Below are 18,546 nucleotides of genomic sequence, written 5' to 3' on the forward strand. Positions count from 1 at the left end.
GCACACAATTAGCGCCACAAGGGAGCCAAACACTTTATTGCCTTTTTCCTCCTGCTGTAATATCTCCTCCTCTTATATTGTCTTCTCTCGTCCTTCTCTAGCAATCTATAACTACGATGCCCGGGGAGAGGAGGAGCTGTCACTGCAGATCGGAGACACAGTGCACATACTTGAGACATATGAAGGTGAGAACAGGCTTACTGATGCCACGTTTAATCGGAGCTGACACGACAACATTGGACATCGGCTTTTCTGTCAAGTTTTTGTACATTTCTAAGAATCAATTGTGTGATAATGATATTTAGTTGCTGTAAAGGCAGGCGATAGTAATCCCAGACCCATGAGTTGGTCTGATGTTTTGCATCGTGGAAGAACTGTTATTTCCTTCTTTAGTGTCATCCTTTATTTAAACAAAAGAATGTTTAGTGGAGCAAACTGTGATTTGTTTTAGGAGGGTTTTTTTCTCCTTGTGTAACATGGTTTGTAACCGTTCTCCTTATTAGACTGGTACAGAGGCTATAGGCTGAGGAGAAAATCCAAAAAGGTGAGCAAAAAACTACATTTTAAACACTTAAATTTGCTACTTACACATTTGAACTTTACAACTTCAGTTTTTCAGTTCTTCAAATGCTCTTTCGGCTTTTACACTTACGTCTCTTTTCGATCTCTTTCTCTTCCAGGGCATATTTCCCGCTTGCTACATACACCTGAAAGAGGCCACGGTCGAGGGCAGCGGGTCAGTACTGCTAAGTCAAATTTCTGAATGCTTCTTTATTATATTATATTTATCAGGAGCAACAAACAGTGTTAAAGATGGCACCAGAGATCAAACAGGAAGCAAGTATATAACAAGTTTTTTAGTTGATAGATCTGCTGAGAAAATTAGGGACTAGATAAAGTGCAAGTTGTTTGTAGACACCCTCGGAGGTTGTTTCAGTGGAAAGGTCTGCGCTTGATGTGATGTGACATGTGTGTTCGCTTTGGCGCAACTTGCGAAGCTGTTTTTGTTTTGGTCTGTCTTCTTTGATTTCACCAGCACAACACAAAGATGAAACCCAAACTTCAGAATCTTTGAATTAAATTGAGAATCTTTAGGCGCTGATATGTTTTTAATAGTTGGATTTTACTGATATAGTATAAGGAACATATATGTGATGATTACGCTCGACGCTGAAATCTCTCTTCTTCTCACACAACTTGTCCGTTTATGAATCTTATACCTATGTTATACTTTGTGCGTCCTTGACTATTTAATGGTCTACTTGGGTCCAAGTGATGACGTGACTGTGTGGATTTATCCACCTGTTACAGCTGCTACAATACAGCTAACTGAGAGAGAGAACTTCCAAGAGAACTCCGAGCAGAATGGAGTAATATAACAAGAATACCTACTTGTCCATGCTATCTGCAGCTCTCTTTGTGTGTAAGGGAGTATAATCCTGGCCTTAATGTGGAGAGGAAAGGGCAGACGGGACACAATCACTGTAAAAAAAAATAAATAAATAAAATAAAATCATTCTTTGTCACTGCAGGCAAAAGGAGACAGTCATTCCCACTGAGCTGCCCTTGGTTCAAGAGGTTACCACGACACTGCGGGAGTGGGCTACAATATGGAGGGACTTATATGTGGTAAGCCAACCTTTGCTCCTCCAGTGGAAACACACACACATTAATAAAATGATAATGTGCATTATTTTATGGTTTATTTGCCCTTTTTTGTGTTTATTTCTATTTCACCAATTGTTTTTTGTCATATTTTCATGTTTATTGGTAAATACTATTTGGAGGATTTCCTGTAAAATACAAAAAATCTATTATTTTATGCTGACTCAGTGGCTTTAACAGATTTTTGCTTGTAACCAGCTTACCTGGACTCACTTGTATCTATAGAAATAAAAGAAAATGGGTAAGAGAAAAACATAAAAGTATAAGACTATAAAAGAAAAATGGAGCCACTGTGCCGTCACCTATTGGTTAGCAAAGCCCTGTTATGAAGCCATAAACACAGCAGTTTGCTTGGTACCAATAAATCCCCAGCCACACAGACCTAGAGGCCAGTAGGTGACCCCTACTAAGAAAAAAAAGTGTATTTCCCCAACACCAACCCCCTAGCAAATTGCACTTAGAATTTCGTCATTTAGCAGTCGCCGTAGGTCACAAGAACTTTGTGTGGTTGCCAGGGGAACATTCAGCAGTTTCTTGTTATCTTGCTGTTTTAAAACTGGACATGACGACTGAAGTGTGCATTTAACTGAAAAATTGAGGGATGCTGAGTGCTCAGATGCTAGAAACTTATCACATGGTGAAACATTAAATGTTATCGTGTTCCTAGGCACGAGTGAGGGCTATAACTTATAGGGTGAAGTGATGTTGTATATTCAACATGAATCTAAACCGATTCAGTCCATAAACTAATCTTGAAACTGTTTACTAGGGCGATAGACAGGGCAGGGCTATCCTTCCACAGACTTCTATAAAATCGGTGTTGTTTTACAACAGGGGTGTCCAAACTTTTTTCACTGAGGGCCACATACATAAAAATATAGGAGGGGCTGGGCCACTTACTAGAAATTAGGTATATAACCTTAACTTTAGTGTATTAAAGTTAGAAAAATCACTTAAAAGTGGTCAAATATGTTATATTGTTGAATATAATTAAAGACGAAACTGCCTTCATCACAGCTTTCCATAAATGGATCTTTATTGATTTATTCAGAAAAAGCTTTGGTAGCTCATTCTCAGAACAGCAGCCTCAGATTTCTTCTTAGACAGAAGATTTACAGCACAGAGAAAAAACAACAAAGGGGAAAATGGGACGAGTACATTTCAAGTTTGTTATTTAAGTTATTAGGCTTAGCAACACACCTATTAACGTTCGTTTGAAACCGTTATCAACATTAACAGACTGAACTGGACTTAATAACAGGAGTGCATATATTTTAGTAAATTATTCTGGTGAGTATCAGCTGTATGTAAATCGGGCCATCCAGCTGCGGTGCTGATCGTATGCCACTCGTGCCAAAAATCCGGACAAATGTCACTTGATCAAGGAGCAAATCTGCATCAGATGAGATCAGCTGACTACATGTGCGTGCGCTGTGCACAGCGGTGTGTACTCTGTGTGTTAACAAGAAAAGCGCATATAAGAAAGTTGTGCGCAAAAGCACGGTAGTGACAGAATTGATGCGCATTATTGATATTTGAAGCATGTGTACCTGCACATTAACACACGGGTACTGTGGAATATATGTTTTTACTCACCTAAAGCGCTCGTGCTCTCGTCCACTCCCCGCAAAAAAATAGCAGCTGTGCGGCGTCTGTGGCATCGGTGCTCTCATCGCATGCGATGGTGTAAAAATCAAAAGCACAGCTTTATCAGACAGTTGCAGTTTAATGTTGGCTGACGAGTCTTCAATGCGTTGCACAACCGTATCTCTGGACATGCTGACGTTGTTGAAGTCCTGCACTTTTTCCGGGCACATTATTTCGGTGACTTTAACGAGGCAGTGTTTTATGAGGTCTCCATCTGAAAAAGGCTTGCCATGTCTTGCGATGAGTTGGGCGACCTCATAGCTGGCTATTGTAGCCTTTTCCTGGACCTTTTGAGCACGAAAAAAAATACTGTTGCTGACCACGCAGGAGAGCTACCCTGTGCTTTAATTTCTCCTCTCGCTCAGCACCAGTGTAGGATGCATAGGCCTGATGTTTGGTTTCATAATGACGTCGTACATTATACTCTTTCATAACTGCCACAGTTTCAGTGCAGATCAAACAGACACACTTCCCCTTGAATTCTTTGAAGAAATATTCGCTCTCCCACCGTGTCTGAAATTTTCTGCATTCACTTTCTACCTTTCGCTTCTTTGGTTCTGCCATGTTTAGTAACTTGGGGTACATTTCTTCTGTGATTGTCCTTTTTGGTGGAGCAACTGCCTTGATCAACAGTAGCTCCCCCTGGTGTTAAAACTAAGAAGTGCAATACACTTAAGCAAAAGTTGAAGTGCGGGCCATATTCTATTCTATTTATAAAATTATTTGCGGGCCAATTAAAAATGGACCGGAGTTTGGACACCCCTGTTTTACAACCATGGGAGTCGCCCTCTAGTGGTCATTACATTTGCTTCACTTTTTATGCCTGGAAGCTACATCCATCTTATATATACAGTCTTTACATGACTTCTTTAATAAATAAAAGTTACATTTAAACTAAAATAAGTATATCAAAAGTGTAGAGACACACTTTCAACAAACATTGCGGATACACAAAAAAGGTTTTTATTAAGTCATCATCTTCCCTGCCCTGGCTGGTGCTTATCACCACATTATAGCCAAAAACTGAGGTGCAAGTTTCTACTAGAGTTCAAACTTTTTTTTCTTAGCTTTTCCTAATGTGTCTAAGCTGTACATTGTTGTTCTGCCTAACAGGGAGACAAGCGTGAGATGTTCAACTGTGTCCGTGACATGATCTACGACCTCATCGAATGGCGTTCACAGATTCTGTCCGGCACCCTCCCACAGGACGAGCTGAGTGAGCTCAAACAGAAAGTCACCTCCAAGATAGACTATGGCAACAAGTGAGTCTTCAGCTGTGAGAGTGTTTTATATTTTTCCTTCTCTCCCTATGGCTTATATCCCTTTATCCTCAAATCTATCCGGAAAAAACAAGTCTTGTTGGAAGAGGTCAGCAGTGTCAGTCAATAGAAAATGACAGGTCATCACTTAGCTTGAGAACAAACTGATGGGGTTTAGCTTCAGCAAACTGCACTGTATTCCATCATGAAATGACAGCTCTTGCACTATCTGCAGTGGGCCTAGAAAATCAGTTGGAAATGAAAATCGTGAAGCTCTTTTCTGCTCCTGTGATGAAATTTTGAACCTTTGGCCAGGTAGAGAAATGAATTTTCCCTCAGAAGCAAGTAGTGATCAGCTGATGAAATGCAGCACTGAGTATATGTAGACATATACTGTTGTTTTTTCTGGCTCCCCTGCATAGCAGAAAGAAAACAGTGGAGCCGAGGTTATGAATATGAAGTAGAATTTGGGCAGGAAATAAGGTGACAGGAGTACATGTTTATAAATAAAATGTGTTGTTTCCTTTCTGACAAATGCACACTGTCTTGGTGGGTCTGAGCGCTTGTTAACTCTACCCTCTATTTATGCAAGGTACCTGGATCTTGATCTGGTGGTCAGAGACAAAGATGGGAACATACTGGACCCAGAGCTCACCAGCACCATCAGCCTGTTCAGGGCACACGAGGCAGCTTCCAAACAAATTGAGGACCGGATCCAAGAGGAGAAGGTAAACAGACAAACTCAGTAGAGAGAAAAACTGAATATATTACTGTTATTTGCTTGTTGGAAAGACATTTAATTTGCAAGTTTTTCGATTCTGAAATTTACTGTTGCCAACTTTGTGACTTTTCATAAACCAGCAGCAGCTATTTTTTAAGTGGCTAGCAAATATAACAAATCCAGGGAGTTTAAAAAAAACAAAACACTTTTGTTGGTATGTAGTTTAGCTGTCCCGCTTCTGATATCAGCAGAAATCAAAGCACAGCACCAGTATCTCTAGTTAAGTCTCATTTAGCAACTCCTAATGATTATTATTGTTCTTGTTCAGCACTACTGAACCTCCAAGGCCCAGAATATGGTATTTGGGACAGCTCTATTATCCAGATACTATATTAAAGCTTAGCAAATGCCCATTAGCGCACAGTGTGAATGAACACAGATCACATCATGATCTTGTTCCTTCTGCGTCATCGAATCTCAGCTGGTCAATCAAGCACGATTATAGTGTTTGCATTAAAAAAGAAATAAAAACAAGAAGGGTAATCACAGATTTCCACAGTAAGGACATCTGACAAAAGTTGTTTGGTTTTCTGTGCAGTTTGGGCACAGCTGTTTCAATCTTTCTTTTTATTACTTACTTTTTTATGTCACTGTAAAAGATGATGAGCTGGTCTTCTGCAATAATATCTGCCATTCTTCATCCAAAATAATATCTGTAATTTTAGCCACGAAATGGCTAAGATTAGTGGTGATGTGACTTTAGCTTCCATGGTACACCCCTTTGGTCCAGTCTCAACTACTAGATAATCTTTACTGTTTCAGTTACCAGTAGTTTTTGTGTGCCTTAGACCAGCGGTCCCCAATCCCCAGGCGTGAGTCGTTCGGTACTGGGCCGCGAGAGTTGATGCTTGGGTATGAAATTTATGGTTTTTAGGGTTATTATCGTTAACACGGTTCCCCTGCGTTTTTTCCCCGTGTTGAAGTTGTGTGTCTTATTTTGAAAGGAATATTTCCGCGTTACCATAGCGATTAGAGAGCAATAAGGAGCAGAGAGGAGGATGTTACTCTCAATGTTCAGGAGGACGCTGCTAATAAAGTTACACAATTGCACAGTGAATTTGTGTTTATTATTATAATTATAAAATACCACAGTTTGTGTCTTGGTCATATAATTTTATTTTGTTGTATTTATCCGCGACACCTTAAAGGCCGGTCTGTGAAAATCCGCTGCTATAGACTGTTCACCTGAAGCGGATGTTTCACTGTATCCAGTACCTCAGTTAATGACAAATTACAGCGACATTCCCTGTGATTTGTGTTTATTGCTAAAGTGTGCGTGTGTGTTTTGATAGCATGATAAAATGCTAAACTAAAGGGGTTAACATGTTAAACACATCAGCCATTGGTATGATAACACTGTCACTGCCTCTTTTTAACCCATCTGTACTGATGCACATCCATACAGATTGTTTTACCGTTCCGTTTTCCAAAAAGATGACCTAAACCACTTTGATTCAATCTGCGATGGGGTTTTGGCATTTGAACAACTTTGGATTAAAAGTAGGACAAATTGAGCCAATCCTGGTACACTAAAATGCTTGATTTCTTTAGAAAGTCAGGAGCCGTGCCAGATTCCCAATCTATTTTACTTGGCTTATCAGTGGTGTGCTACACCTGAATGTCAGTTTGCAGTATGTAGGGAGTGCCAGCCACTAAGTGCCCTGCAGTTATGTGGTCTCATCGTACGTGACCTTTCCTTTGGAGGTCTTTAATGCATATGGATGGCCAATAAGAAAGTGTCCAGGTCAACACGATGAATATTAATGACGTGACCGCAGCATATTTTTGAAGGACACTAGGGAATAGGTTCTTTTACTGTATATGCAGTCCTGGAGATCAAGTAAATGTAAAGGCCTTTTTATTCAATGTGAAAGATATTAGGAGCTTTTTAACTTGTTAGATTTTTTTTGTGTGTGTAAAAAAACAAAAACCAACCACAGTGGCTAGTCTTAATCCAATGTACAGCTGGCATCAGCACTGTTTCTCTCTCAATACACTGCTGCGCATGAACAACGTGTGATACTGCTGATTCCCCTCCGTTTCTCTGTTTCTCAGTCTCAGAAGCAGAATATTGATCTGACGAGGCAAGCAAAGTTCGCTTCCACGCCAGCTTTCGCCCTCTTTGTGACTCTGAAGAATGTGGTGTGTAAGATTGGCGAAGATGCAGAGGTGCTCATGTCGCTTTACGACCCAGTGGAGTCCAAGTTCATCAGGTAAACCCTTTCATTTATTCACGCTTCAGGATTGTGACAGCAAATTATTGTGTTGAGCTGCTCAGCTGAGGAGTGTTACATATGCCTCCAGCATTAGTCAAGCAGACTAATGTCTGGATTAACATTCAAGGTTCTGTAGCTCTGAAGGAAACTGATGTTAATGCTGTTAATCTCGGTGTCTGAATTCACTGTATTGTTTTTGTTTCACCTGTGAACGTCATGCTCCTCCCCCCTGACGTCTCTCCCTTACAGTGAAAACTACTTGGTAAAATGGTCAAGCTGTGGCCTAGTAAAAGACATCGACCAGCTTCATAATCTGCGGGCAGTCTTCACAGTGAGTGTTTGGATGTGTAAATGCATGTGATTATAGTGTGCGCACACTCGCCTGTAGTTCACTGTTTATTCAGCCATGTTACGAAGCACGTGCGAGCCTGTTTGCAGAGCCTGTATTTGTTAAGCTCTCTCAGAAAGAGCCCAGCTTTCTGTATGTATTTACTAAGACCTCTATCTGATGGACGCCCAAGGGCAGAAGGGTCAGTGTGAGCCCACTGGGAGGACTTTCCAAGGTTTGGAAAAATGAATCTGTGGACACAATCACATATGTTGCTGAAGCAATTTGCGGTAAAATGTTTGGCTTTTACGTAAACTCATTTTCACCGCAGAAAGTGCTATTAATCGATCAGATAAAGGCTGCTGTCAGATGGGGCTTTAAATCCAATTGTGTTTTCCAGAGGATTTTCATCCCTATGTTGTACAATCTGATTGAAACAGCCCAGGATTTGTAGTGACTCTAAGGCGCTTTGTTAGAACTTTTTTTCTCCTTTACACCTCTTCAGGACTTGGGTAGCGAAGATCTGAAGAGAGAAAAGATCAGCTTCGTGTGTCAGATTGTAAGAGTTGGACGGATGGAGCTACGAGACAACAACACCAAGAAGCTGACGTCAGGTCTGAGAAGACCCTTTGGAGTGGCAGGTACAGAAGACAGCACGGAGACTTCATGATAATCTATTGTTCTAAAGATCTGCGTGAAATAAGCTGCTCTGTATAGAGCCCCGGCTTTGCTTGAATATCATAATGTGTACCAGTTCTTGTTTTGCATTGTGGTAAAAGTAAGTATTGTGCCTTGCGTGGCTGAGTAAATATATTTGGGTAAGATTGAGAGGTTTCCAGCTAAATGAAAGGGGGGGGGGAGAAAGTTTTGATTTATTGCCTGTTGGCAAGCTGCCAGGCGTATCGTAAACTAATTAGATTGCCATTTTGCCCACAGTTATCCAACAGAGAAAATTACGCCCCTCTCTTGGTGTCTTTTTTTTTCTTTTTCCAGTGCCACTTGAGGGGAAGGTAAATGACAGCCTGATTTATGATGGCCTATCTTTAGACATCATCATTATTTGCCGCTGTACACAGCGTGATGGAACGCTTTTTGAGATTCGCTCTTTTTTTAGGCACAATTATAAAGGTTTGCTGACTCTCACACAGCTAAGGTGACCTGCTGTAAACTTTGGCGTCAGTGTCATTTTTATGTTTGTGTTATCTTTAGTTGGTCTGTCCAACAGACAGACTTGAGAATGCATTTCCTGTTTCGTCGGCAAGCTCTGCTGTCAGGTTTTTCCGACTCAAATGCCTGCATTCAAACGCGCAAACAAAGCAAACTGGAAAAAAAATAATAATAATCATGCATCTTGTTGTAAAGAAGGACTCATCATTCTAGCATCTAACATAATTCTGTTTAATATTACACCATGAGGCTGCTACTCGCATCCTTGCGGTGGTATCTTATTGACATATTGTGATAACTCTACTCAAAGCCGTATGCTATGTCACCTTATGATCTTCCTGTTCATTTCGCTGTAACAGCTATTTAAAGAAACTTCATTTCATATTTAATCATTGTTTGTTTTAAGCTTCAAAAGGCTTGTGCACATCGTAACCACTACTCAGATTTTCTCCTCACAGCTCAGCCTCTGACTTAATTAGTGCTCATCAAAGAAAATCCCAACATTGGCTGAGACAGCTTTTACCCCCTGATGTGGCCCACCATGCAGTTTTCTGGATCTCTTTCATAGCCACGCTACACTCTGCAGGCCTTGAGAACGTTTTAACCCCCACCTCTCTCCTTTTTCCACAGTAATGGATGTCACCGACATCATAACAGGCAAAATGGACGACGAGGATAAGCAGCACTTTATCCCATTTCAGCCGTAAGTGCATTGTGCTGAAGCACAAAATAAATCACATTTAACATAGAGGTCCTTTAAGTTTTGGATAAACTTGCCAAAAAATAAATAAAAGAAGCAAGACTGATACATTTTATGGCTTAAAATTTCATCCATTATTTTAGGTATACACTGTATATCCGAAAAGGTAGTGTCGTTTTTCTTTCTACAAGTTTTGTCTCCTTGACGCCAGATTAGAAGGGGTTTTAAGACTGTAACACTCCCCTATTCCCCGCTGACTCAATTAAGGCAATCTCATTAACTGCTACCATTTTTGTAGGATAGTGTAAAGAGGCAGAGCAACCTTTTTTCTTAACGTGATTTCCTGCATAATTGAAATGCCTCACATTCAGGCAGTTTAGCTTGCTGATCACCTCACTTAATGGGCTTATCTGTGAGCATAAATCATGGAAATTAGAGGAGGTTTTACAAGGAGTTATTTATGTCCAAGTGTGAATAATTGCCATTCAAAAACAGAGCAAGTTTTGAAACAGAAGCTTAATAATGTGTTTTCAAGGAAGCGAGGGAGCCGTTTAGAGAACGTGACACAGTGGTGTGATTTAGCTTCTGGCAGCCAAACAGAAATTTAAATAGGTTAAATTGGCAATAATCTTACAGACATTAGATTTGAGACTCAATTGAGTTGTTGTAAAAAAACAAACAAGCTGTACTGACATGTCAATTCAGTAATAAACGATAGTTGAGTGGCAGGAAAAAGAATGACAGCTATTGTGAGATACTGAAATTGACGGATATTCTCTGTTTTAGATTAATGATGTTAGCCAGCCAAGTCCCTAATTTAAAGGCATCCTCTTGGGCTCCAGGAAGTTCATATAGTGACTGGCCACTTTATTAGTTACACCTTGCCAGTATCAGTTTAGAAGCCCTTTTGCCTTATTCTTAGTTGCATAGGTTCATCAAGGTGCTGCAAAATTTGCATTACAGTTTCTGTAGCTTTGTCAGCTACACATCCATGATGCAAATCTCCTGTTCCACCACATACCAGAAGTGCTCAACTGGATTGAGATCTGGTAACCGTGGAGGCCAAGAAGTACAAATAACTTGTTATTTTCAAGTCATTTGAGCTTTGGGGCGTGGCTCGTTGTCTTGTTGGAACAGCCATCAGAAGATGAGTACACTGTGGTCATAAATGGACGGAGATGGTCAGCTACAATACTTGGCTGTGGTGTTTTAGCGGTGCTCAGTTAGCACTAAGGAGCCCAAAGTGTCCCAAGAACTTGAAACTTGGATACAAGGCAAGATGGATCAATGTTTTCATGCTGTTTACACTAAATTCTGACACTGCCCTCTGGGTGTTGCAGCAGAAATTAAGACTCATCAGATCTGGCAGCAACAACCGTGTCATGTTCAAAGTCTCTTAAATCATCTTTCTTCCCTGTTCTGATGCTCATATTGAATTTCAGGAGGTCGTCTCGGCCATTTCTACATGGTTAAATGCACTAAGTTCCTGCCATGTGTTTGTCTGATTAGATATTTGTATGAACAACCAGTGGTGTAACTAATCAAGTGGCCACTCAGTTTTGACATTTTGAAGGTTAAAGGTAACATAATTTTAGAAATGCAAATTTAAGTCAAAATCTGTCTTTTGGTGGTTGTTGTACAATGTTTGAGTGAATTCAGTGTCTGAATGTGCAAATGTTTGTTGTTGCTTATTCATCTTCCTTGCTCGGGCTGATTTTGGTTTAAGATGGGAGACACTGAAAACAGTGCGAGGGGCAGAGATTCTTTATTGCTTCCTCCGTGCATCACTACAGTCGTCTTCTCCATGCTCATCTCCTTCTGCTTGTTAAGAAGCCTCTACACAGCAGACGCCATCTTTGCTCACAACACACTTTCCTGTGACAGCTGCCACACATGTGGTGCCTCCCAGATCACATCTGCTACTTTTTATGCTCTGTGCATCAGCTGTTTCAATGAATTTGTTGCCCTACGGAGTACAAAACATGTTATACTTGGTACTTATATTTAAGTGTTTTTCTGATGCTAAGCAGAGTGTGTTTCTGAGATTGGATTTTTTCTGGGGTTTTTTAGGGGGGTTGCATCTTTAAAAATAAAAGGGAAAAAAACCAACCAAGATCAAACTTGGGAAAGTCAGCATTCACTCTGATACTGTTGCTCTATGGATACTGACTGGACTTAATTTCCTAAATGATCATTTTTCTTTGTGTTTCTTTCATGACCCATCCTGGCTCGCTGTTAACTGCTAACAAGTGGCTTTGTGTCTGTCATGGTATTCGCATCACTCTTCGGTGTGTCTCTCTTTTCTCTCTGTCTGTCCCTCATCCCACTCCCCTTCTTACAACCATCACTTTATGGCTCTTCCTGCCCCACTCCTCCACCTTCTCCTCTTCCTCCTCCTGTTCCTGCCACCTCTCCTTCTCCGTGGTGTTTGCCTGGTGTGTACGTACTGCAGGCTAGCGTTGGATGACGCCATTCGCCACAAGCAGCTGAACATCTCCCGTTTTTCACCCAGGGTGGCAGGGGAGAATGACTTCCTCCAGACAGTCATCAACAAAGTTATCACCGCCAAAGAGGTCAATCACAAGGGCCAAGGTACAGTGCAACAGTTCTGATAGAGGAACCGAGGCCAAGGAAGAAACTCGCCTCACTACATCGGGCGTTTGTACACTTTGTACAGGCGACGGAAAAACTGTTATAAAATTATTATTTCTTTCTTTTATTTTCTTCTTTCATTTGGGTTTCATTTAGTCAAGAATTTTTCTTTTAATTCAAAACATCAGAAAAAAGCCCAGTTTTCTGTCAAATTGTCCTTGCCATCGTCACCTCACATGAACCAGGAGAAAAAAATCTATTTTATCTTTTGATTGAATCAGATGCTGCTAAAAATCTTTTTTTGAAGTCAGTGCAAGCCTTATTTTTTTGTTTTAGATCTTTTTTTGTACAAGGTACTATTAACCCCAACATACTTGCAAGGCAGTAAAACTGTTCCACTTGCTAATGAAAAACACAATTTACTCTTAGCGCTCACACCATAAATTACTGCTCACACTATAAATAGTCGGTCTCATCGCCAGGACTACAGTATCCAAGCGATCCAGCTGTTAATTAAGCTGTTGAGACTTTTGTGAAGAATGGCGCTTATCAAGGACTCGACATCTGTGCTGAGAAGAACAACCTTCACCATCTGAGGGATTTGTGCTGCTGAGGAGGGGAAATAACATGACAGTCTCCATGGTGTTGTCACGCCCAATGAAGACGTACTTGGATAAATGTCAGGTCTGCCCTGACCCTCGCTGGGAAGAACAGTGGAGTACTCGCAGCAGCTGTTTCGGTCATGTCCGCATATCAAAAGACTTCCAGCTAACCTAGTGAGGGATTTGTCACTCATAGCAATAAGGGGCCCATAAAGTGTAAGTGAATAAAGTCTCTAAGGTTCACAAGGACCACTCATTCTTGTGGCCTGTGAACAAGGGCACTACAGACTGCTTTCATTTGATCCATTCAGTCATTTCTTCTTCAAAGCTGTGACTCTGTGGGTCTTTTTTTTTCCCCCCCTAGAGAATATTAAGAGTGAGTGAAGCCACCTTTAAATGTGCTTACAGAGCTGAAACTGGCTTGCCATGCATTTTGGAAAAAGAGCCAAGGATTTCTCCCAATCAGAAGAAAGTCAGAGCAGCTACTGGTGTCAGATTGTTTAAAAAAAAAAAAAAGAAAAATTAAAAGACTTGGTACAAACAGATGAAATGAAAACAATATAGACTATAAATAGTTCAGAGATTTTCTCTCTAATACAATAAAACCGTACTTGTGTCGTAGCTTTTAGTCACAGCAGCTTATCACACCCAACTTTGAACCAAGCAAAACGCACAAAAATGAATCACTTTCCCTAGAGTTGATTCATGCCTCTTTACCTGTCTCCTCATGACATACTGCTTTACTTGATGCCTCACTTCCTTTTCTTGTTTCCATTACCAGGCCTGTGGGTCACTCTGAAGCTGCTTCCTGGAGACATCCATCAGATAAGAAAGGATTTCCCTCACCTTGTGGACCGATCAACAGCCGTGGCTCGCAAGATGGGCTTCCCTGAGATAATTATGCCAGGTTTTAAAAAGCTTCCCCTTTGCTGCCTGCCTAGAAAGTTCCCTGGCTAAATGGCTGAATGCTTTCAGTGGGGTTCATAACCCTGTTACAGAAAAAAGTCAGGATTCAGTGTAAAATGTAAATAAAAACAGACCGAAATGATTTGAAAATGATTGAATCCCCATATTTAATTGAGAAGCTCGACAATATTTAATAAAAACATTTGGACGAGGGCAGGTGTATGACCGTCTCGCATCACCTCTGATATTCTTTTTGTGAAACACCCTTAAAGGATTTTTAAGACTGGCTACACATTTCATATTAGAGCAACATTCTTCCTTGATATAAGATTGGAAGCGACTCAGTCTGAAGCCTCCTTTGTTGTATTTTTCATTTCACAGTTCTTCAAATGTTCTCAGTTGGTGACAGGCCAGGACTGCAACCCTGTGTCTCAGACAAGCTGTGATATACTGTGCTTTCTCAGCATGGCGCTTAACTGATCAGGTCTCCAATAAAGCAAAGCGATGCACAATTGTATTCCTTTGCTGCCTGTCAGAATTTACTAATTGTAATATTGATGCTTTGTAGCTGATGGAGTAACCTGAAATTAGGCTCACCACCATGAAAAAGACACAATGTGGAAGGTGACACGTCCAGCTCCAAAATAGATTTTTCAGCATTAATAGTGCTTCCAAAACTTGTACAAGTTGTGCATTAGTACACCCTCATAGCATCATGTGCACTGATAACATGCTCTCTTCAAAGAGAGACGAAAGGCTTTCATATGTTTATTGGTCAGATCACAAGACAGATTTCCATGTCACCTCAATACATCATAAATGAGCTCTGGCCCAGAGAAGGATCCGGTTCTTCTGCGTCTTCTTGATATGTGATTGTTTGCATAGTGGAGTTTAAACTTGCATCAGTGGAAGCAAGGAAACGATGTGTTAACTCACAATGGGTTTGCATTTTTAATGCAGTGCTACCTGGGAGATCCCAAATTCTTAAGTTTTTGTAGTATTTCCCACAGAGCAGTGAGCCTTTCCCATAATACTCTTTTTATACACAGTGATGCTACTAAATAATTTAATGAATTGTCATTTTTTTCACCCAGCAGGTGTTTTCTTTTAAAATTTTCAGTTGTCCCTGTTCAGTTTATAAAAAAAAGAGGATCAAACTCAAAATGAACATTTATTTAAAAGTATTTATTTATAGTAGTAGTATTTATTTAAAAAAAAAAAAAAAAGTAGTTAAATATGGGGTTTAATTGATTTGCAAATCAGTGTTTTGTTTAGATTCCTACTTTACTGAAAACTGTTGCAGTTCATAAAATATTTGTAATACAGAAAAAACCCAAGACATTATTTATTTAATGGGGCAAAGTCAGTCATGCATATAATATCCAGTGTTGCTGTAATATTAATATTATTGAAAAGGATAAAACTGAAGCCCTAAGAAGCGTCGAAGCGTTGGTGGTTTCTCATTTCTTGTTTTTGTTTTTCTTTATTTCCTAAAGGGGATGTGCGAAACGACATCTACGTGACTCTGGTTCAGGGGGATTTTGACAAAGGGAGTAAGACAACCCCCAAAAACGTTGAGGTGACCATGTCGGTTTATGATGAGGACGGCAAGAAGCTCGAGGTACGACCGAGGAATGTTAACCTACTGCTTTGGTATTTTTCCTGTGCTCTCAGCATTCAGGACACGAGTGCTGTAACCAAGTGGTTTCTCAGACAGACTGTGATATTACCCGGCTTCCTTTAGTCTCACACTGCTCAGCACTGCGCTTAACTGACCAGGTCTCCTATAAAGAAGAGTGATACACAGGGAAACTGTATGTCTTTGCTGCTTGTCAGGATTTACAAGTTGTAATATTGTTGCTTTGTGGCTGATGGAGAAGCCTAAAATTTGGCTCACTACCATGAAAATCAGCCGTTGTCAGAGCCAGTAACAAACTCAGGCATGTGGACAGGCAACGTGGGCAGCATAATGATGATGTGAAATCAGCATTTTTCTTCTGGTATAATTAATTACCTTTGCTAATGAAGTTAGAGGGATCATTTCTCCCCTGTCTAATTGTTTGTAAGCAAGCTGTCTCAAAATCTGTATTTTTTTTAATGCAATCTGCAGCGCTTGGTAAAAAAATCTGTTAATTAATCTTACATCAGAGGAATAATCAATTCTTGAGTAGCTTCTGCTTATAAATTGTATTTTTATAGAATGAGGATTGGAATCTCATGTGCACTTGTTGAGTTTTTTTTTTTTTTTGAATACCCATCAGAATATATAAGATGCATAGATAAGCTGTTACACCTACAAAGCAGATCATTTGGTCTTGCAGGGAGGTGCAAGTATGACATTTGAGTGAAACCAACACTTAATGTAGGTGCAAGCTTATTCTAAGAATTCTAAATATTAGCAGTTGTTAACCTCAAACAGCAGTTGAGAACCTACCCCATATACACTACTGACTTCTTAAAGTCTATTCAAATATAAGAAGTTAACAGCAACAATACAGGTAACATCTGTTTTCTAGTTTATTGTCAGTTACTTTGAATTTGATTTGAATTAAGTAACTTAACTTTTGGATTGGCCTTTGGTATGCTGTGCGGCAGACTTATTGCAGATTTGTTTTAATAAACCACATCGACTTTAATCAGTCATACCTAAATTTTAGCCACTGACTGAGTCATAACCCTCGATCAAGTAAACTGAATTTTATACAAATCAATGCAGCCAGGTATGAGAGAGAGACTTTTCGAATTTGTAGCGCTCGATGAAGCAAAACTGTGTGTATTTTAGTGAGAGTGCGATAAAGAGAGATTTCTCAAATAGATTAGGGAAGCATATAAGACATAAAAGACATTTATATAGTGTCTCAAGCTTTTTAGAGCAGAATGGTGGTGGAAAATTGTACCATTTCCTCAAGTTTCACATTTTTAGCTGTTAAAGTTTCTTTAGAAGAAGGAAACGCAACTTTTTGAAGCAAGAACCTAGTATGAGACAAATACAGCTATGATAAGCTGAAGCGGATACAAATTTGATGTGTGAATTCCCACCCTGTGTCATTATGTTTCGCTGAAGGTCTGTGTTCAAGGCTGTCTGAGCCTTTGCGGTATAATAAATAAAGTCAGTGACAGTAGAGAGCAAAGATCAAGAGAGATCGATCCTATCTAGAAGTGTTGTCACCATGTTGCTGTTGCATTGCAAAAGCTCCCTTGTTGCAAGAAATGCAAGAAGTGGTTAAATTCTTCCTTACCCTTCATGGATTTGATGGGCTGAAAGTCTCTTTCTTGATAATGAAACTTGGTTTTTCGGCTTTTATTCCAAAATAAAAAATGTCTTGTTTTCATTTTAAAGATGTATATGTATGTACTAGGCACTTGAAATAACTCTCTCCTCACACAGAGTTTTTTAACAGGTTAAATTTGTGGGTTTTGCTTTTTGTGTGTTTTTTTTCTTTTCATTTCTGCCTCCCTCAGGCTTCTGATCCTCTCTATTCTTCTCTGTCCATTCTTCTCTTTCCGTGTGACTTTCTGCCTCTGGTGTTTGTCATCCTTCCTCTTTCCTCCAAATCCTACAGGATTTGTGGAGGCTGGACAGTAACTTTTTATTACCTTTGACTTTGATTAGCACCCCTCCAGAACTTCTTCTCACCTGTAGTTAGACCCTAGCCACTTTCACCCTCTGTGAAATCTGGAGCTGTCAGAAACCCTGGCCACTTAGAGAAGGAGCAGCACTGCTAGAGCTACCACCTGCCCCCCAGAGCATGGCTGGGGGAGATGAGGTCTGTTATTCCTCATAATTGCTGGTTGTCAGAAACCATTAGTGTAGGAGTATTTCAGCAGCAGTACACTAGCAGGCCAGGGAGTCAGCTGGAGTAGTGGGAGGAAAGAGGTAGGCTGGCTGAACACAGATTGATCGAAAACAAGGCGTGCGCACCATCCGCTGTCACTCCATCCCTCTTGGCGAATCCTCAAGTGGGGCACGTAGTATTTTACATACGCACCCTGACCTGTTGTAGAAACGCAGCGGACCCGCTAGGAAGACCAATTTACACGTTTGGATCCATCAGCACCAGCTGGTCTGCTTCCCTGCTCTTGGCTTCCTTCCACGTCCTGCTGCATGGGAGCCACTGCTGCTCCTTCTTAAATAATTAATTTCTAATTTATTTCTTATTTCCACAATGCTGTCATGAGATTGACAGGCAGCACACAGGTGCTCATGCATAAAGCGCATCCAGACTTTTAAAGGCCATTCTGCTAGATTAAGGCTTTCTGCTCCAGGGGCTCTGCTTTATGAAATAAGTGCTAGTCAATTTTCCACATACTGTGAGCGTGCCAATATTTTGACAGAGTGATGATAAAGCAGTTCACCCATCACAACTATAGCACTTTATGCGAACTAAAAGCTAAGCAAGGATAACCAGATAACCAGTTATATTGTCTGACTACCTAATTGCTCTGTGTCTTTTACCTTTTATCTAGAATGTGATCTTTCCCGGAGCTGGAGATGAAGGGATCAATGAGTACAAGTCTGTTATCTACTACCAAGTAAAGCAGCCCCGCTGGTTTGAAACGATAAAGGTTTGTTTTTCTGCTTACTTCTGCCACTTAACGGTTTTTTCTTTACTCTTCTAAATCATTTTATTTTACCTTTACCTTGATGCCATCCCCTTCATGTAGTTTCCAAAGTTTTTTCAT

The 18,546-nt window shown here is 40.3% G+C and overlaps 1 protein-coding gene across 2 annotated transcripts in view; it reads left to right on the plus strand.

The window, feature by feature from the left end:
* Window positions 1-18,546, plus strand: part of dock1 (dedicator of cytokinesis 1) — a 203,976-nt gene that overhangs the window by 25,246 nt on the left and 160,184 nt on the right. Inside the window, exons 2-15 of one of the 2 annotated variants that reach the window (XM_086303948.1) lie at window positions 102-185; window positions 504-544; window positions 681-736; window positions 1,533-1,629; window positions 4,426-4,574; window positions 5,164-5,299; window positions 7,408-7,565; window positions 7,818-7,899; window positions 8,402-8,537; window positions 9,694-9,766; window positions 12,216-12,355; window positions 13,739-13,864; window positions 15,360-15,484; window positions 18,331-18,429. In XM_086303948.1, the coding sequence (XP_086160074.1) occupies window positions 102-185; window positions 504-544; window positions 681-736; window positions 1,533-1,629; window positions 4,426-4,574; window positions 5,164-5,299; window positions 7,408-7,565; window positions 7,818-7,899; window positions 8,402-8,537; window positions 9,694-9,766; window positions 12,216-12,355; window positions 13,739-13,864; window positions 15,360-15,484; window positions 18,331-18,429 (1,502 nt within the window). The remainder of the gene's footprint in view (window positions 1-101; window positions 186-503; window positions 545-680; window positions 737-1,532; window positions 1,630-4,425; window positions 4,575-5,163; window positions 5,300-7,407; window positions 7,566-7,817; window positions 7,900-8,401; window positions 8,538-9,693; window positions 9,767-12,215; window positions 12,356-13,738; window positions 13,865-15,359; window positions 15,485-18,330; window positions 18,430-18,546) is intronic. The other variant, XM_086303949.1, reaches the window with a different exon arrangement.

The sequence above is a fragment of the Aulonocara sp. 'chitande type north' Nkhata Bay genome, linkage group LG8, assembly GCF_057382095.1.
Source record: "Aulonocara sp. 'chitande type north' Nkhata Bay isolate Kocher_YH1m ecotype deep benthic linkage group LG8, A_spYH_male_GT1.1, whole genome shotgun sequence".
Lineage (NCBI taxonomy): Eukaryota > Metazoa > Chordata > Actinopteri > Cichliformes > Cichlidae > Aulonocara > Aulonocara sp. 'chitande type north' Nkhata Bay.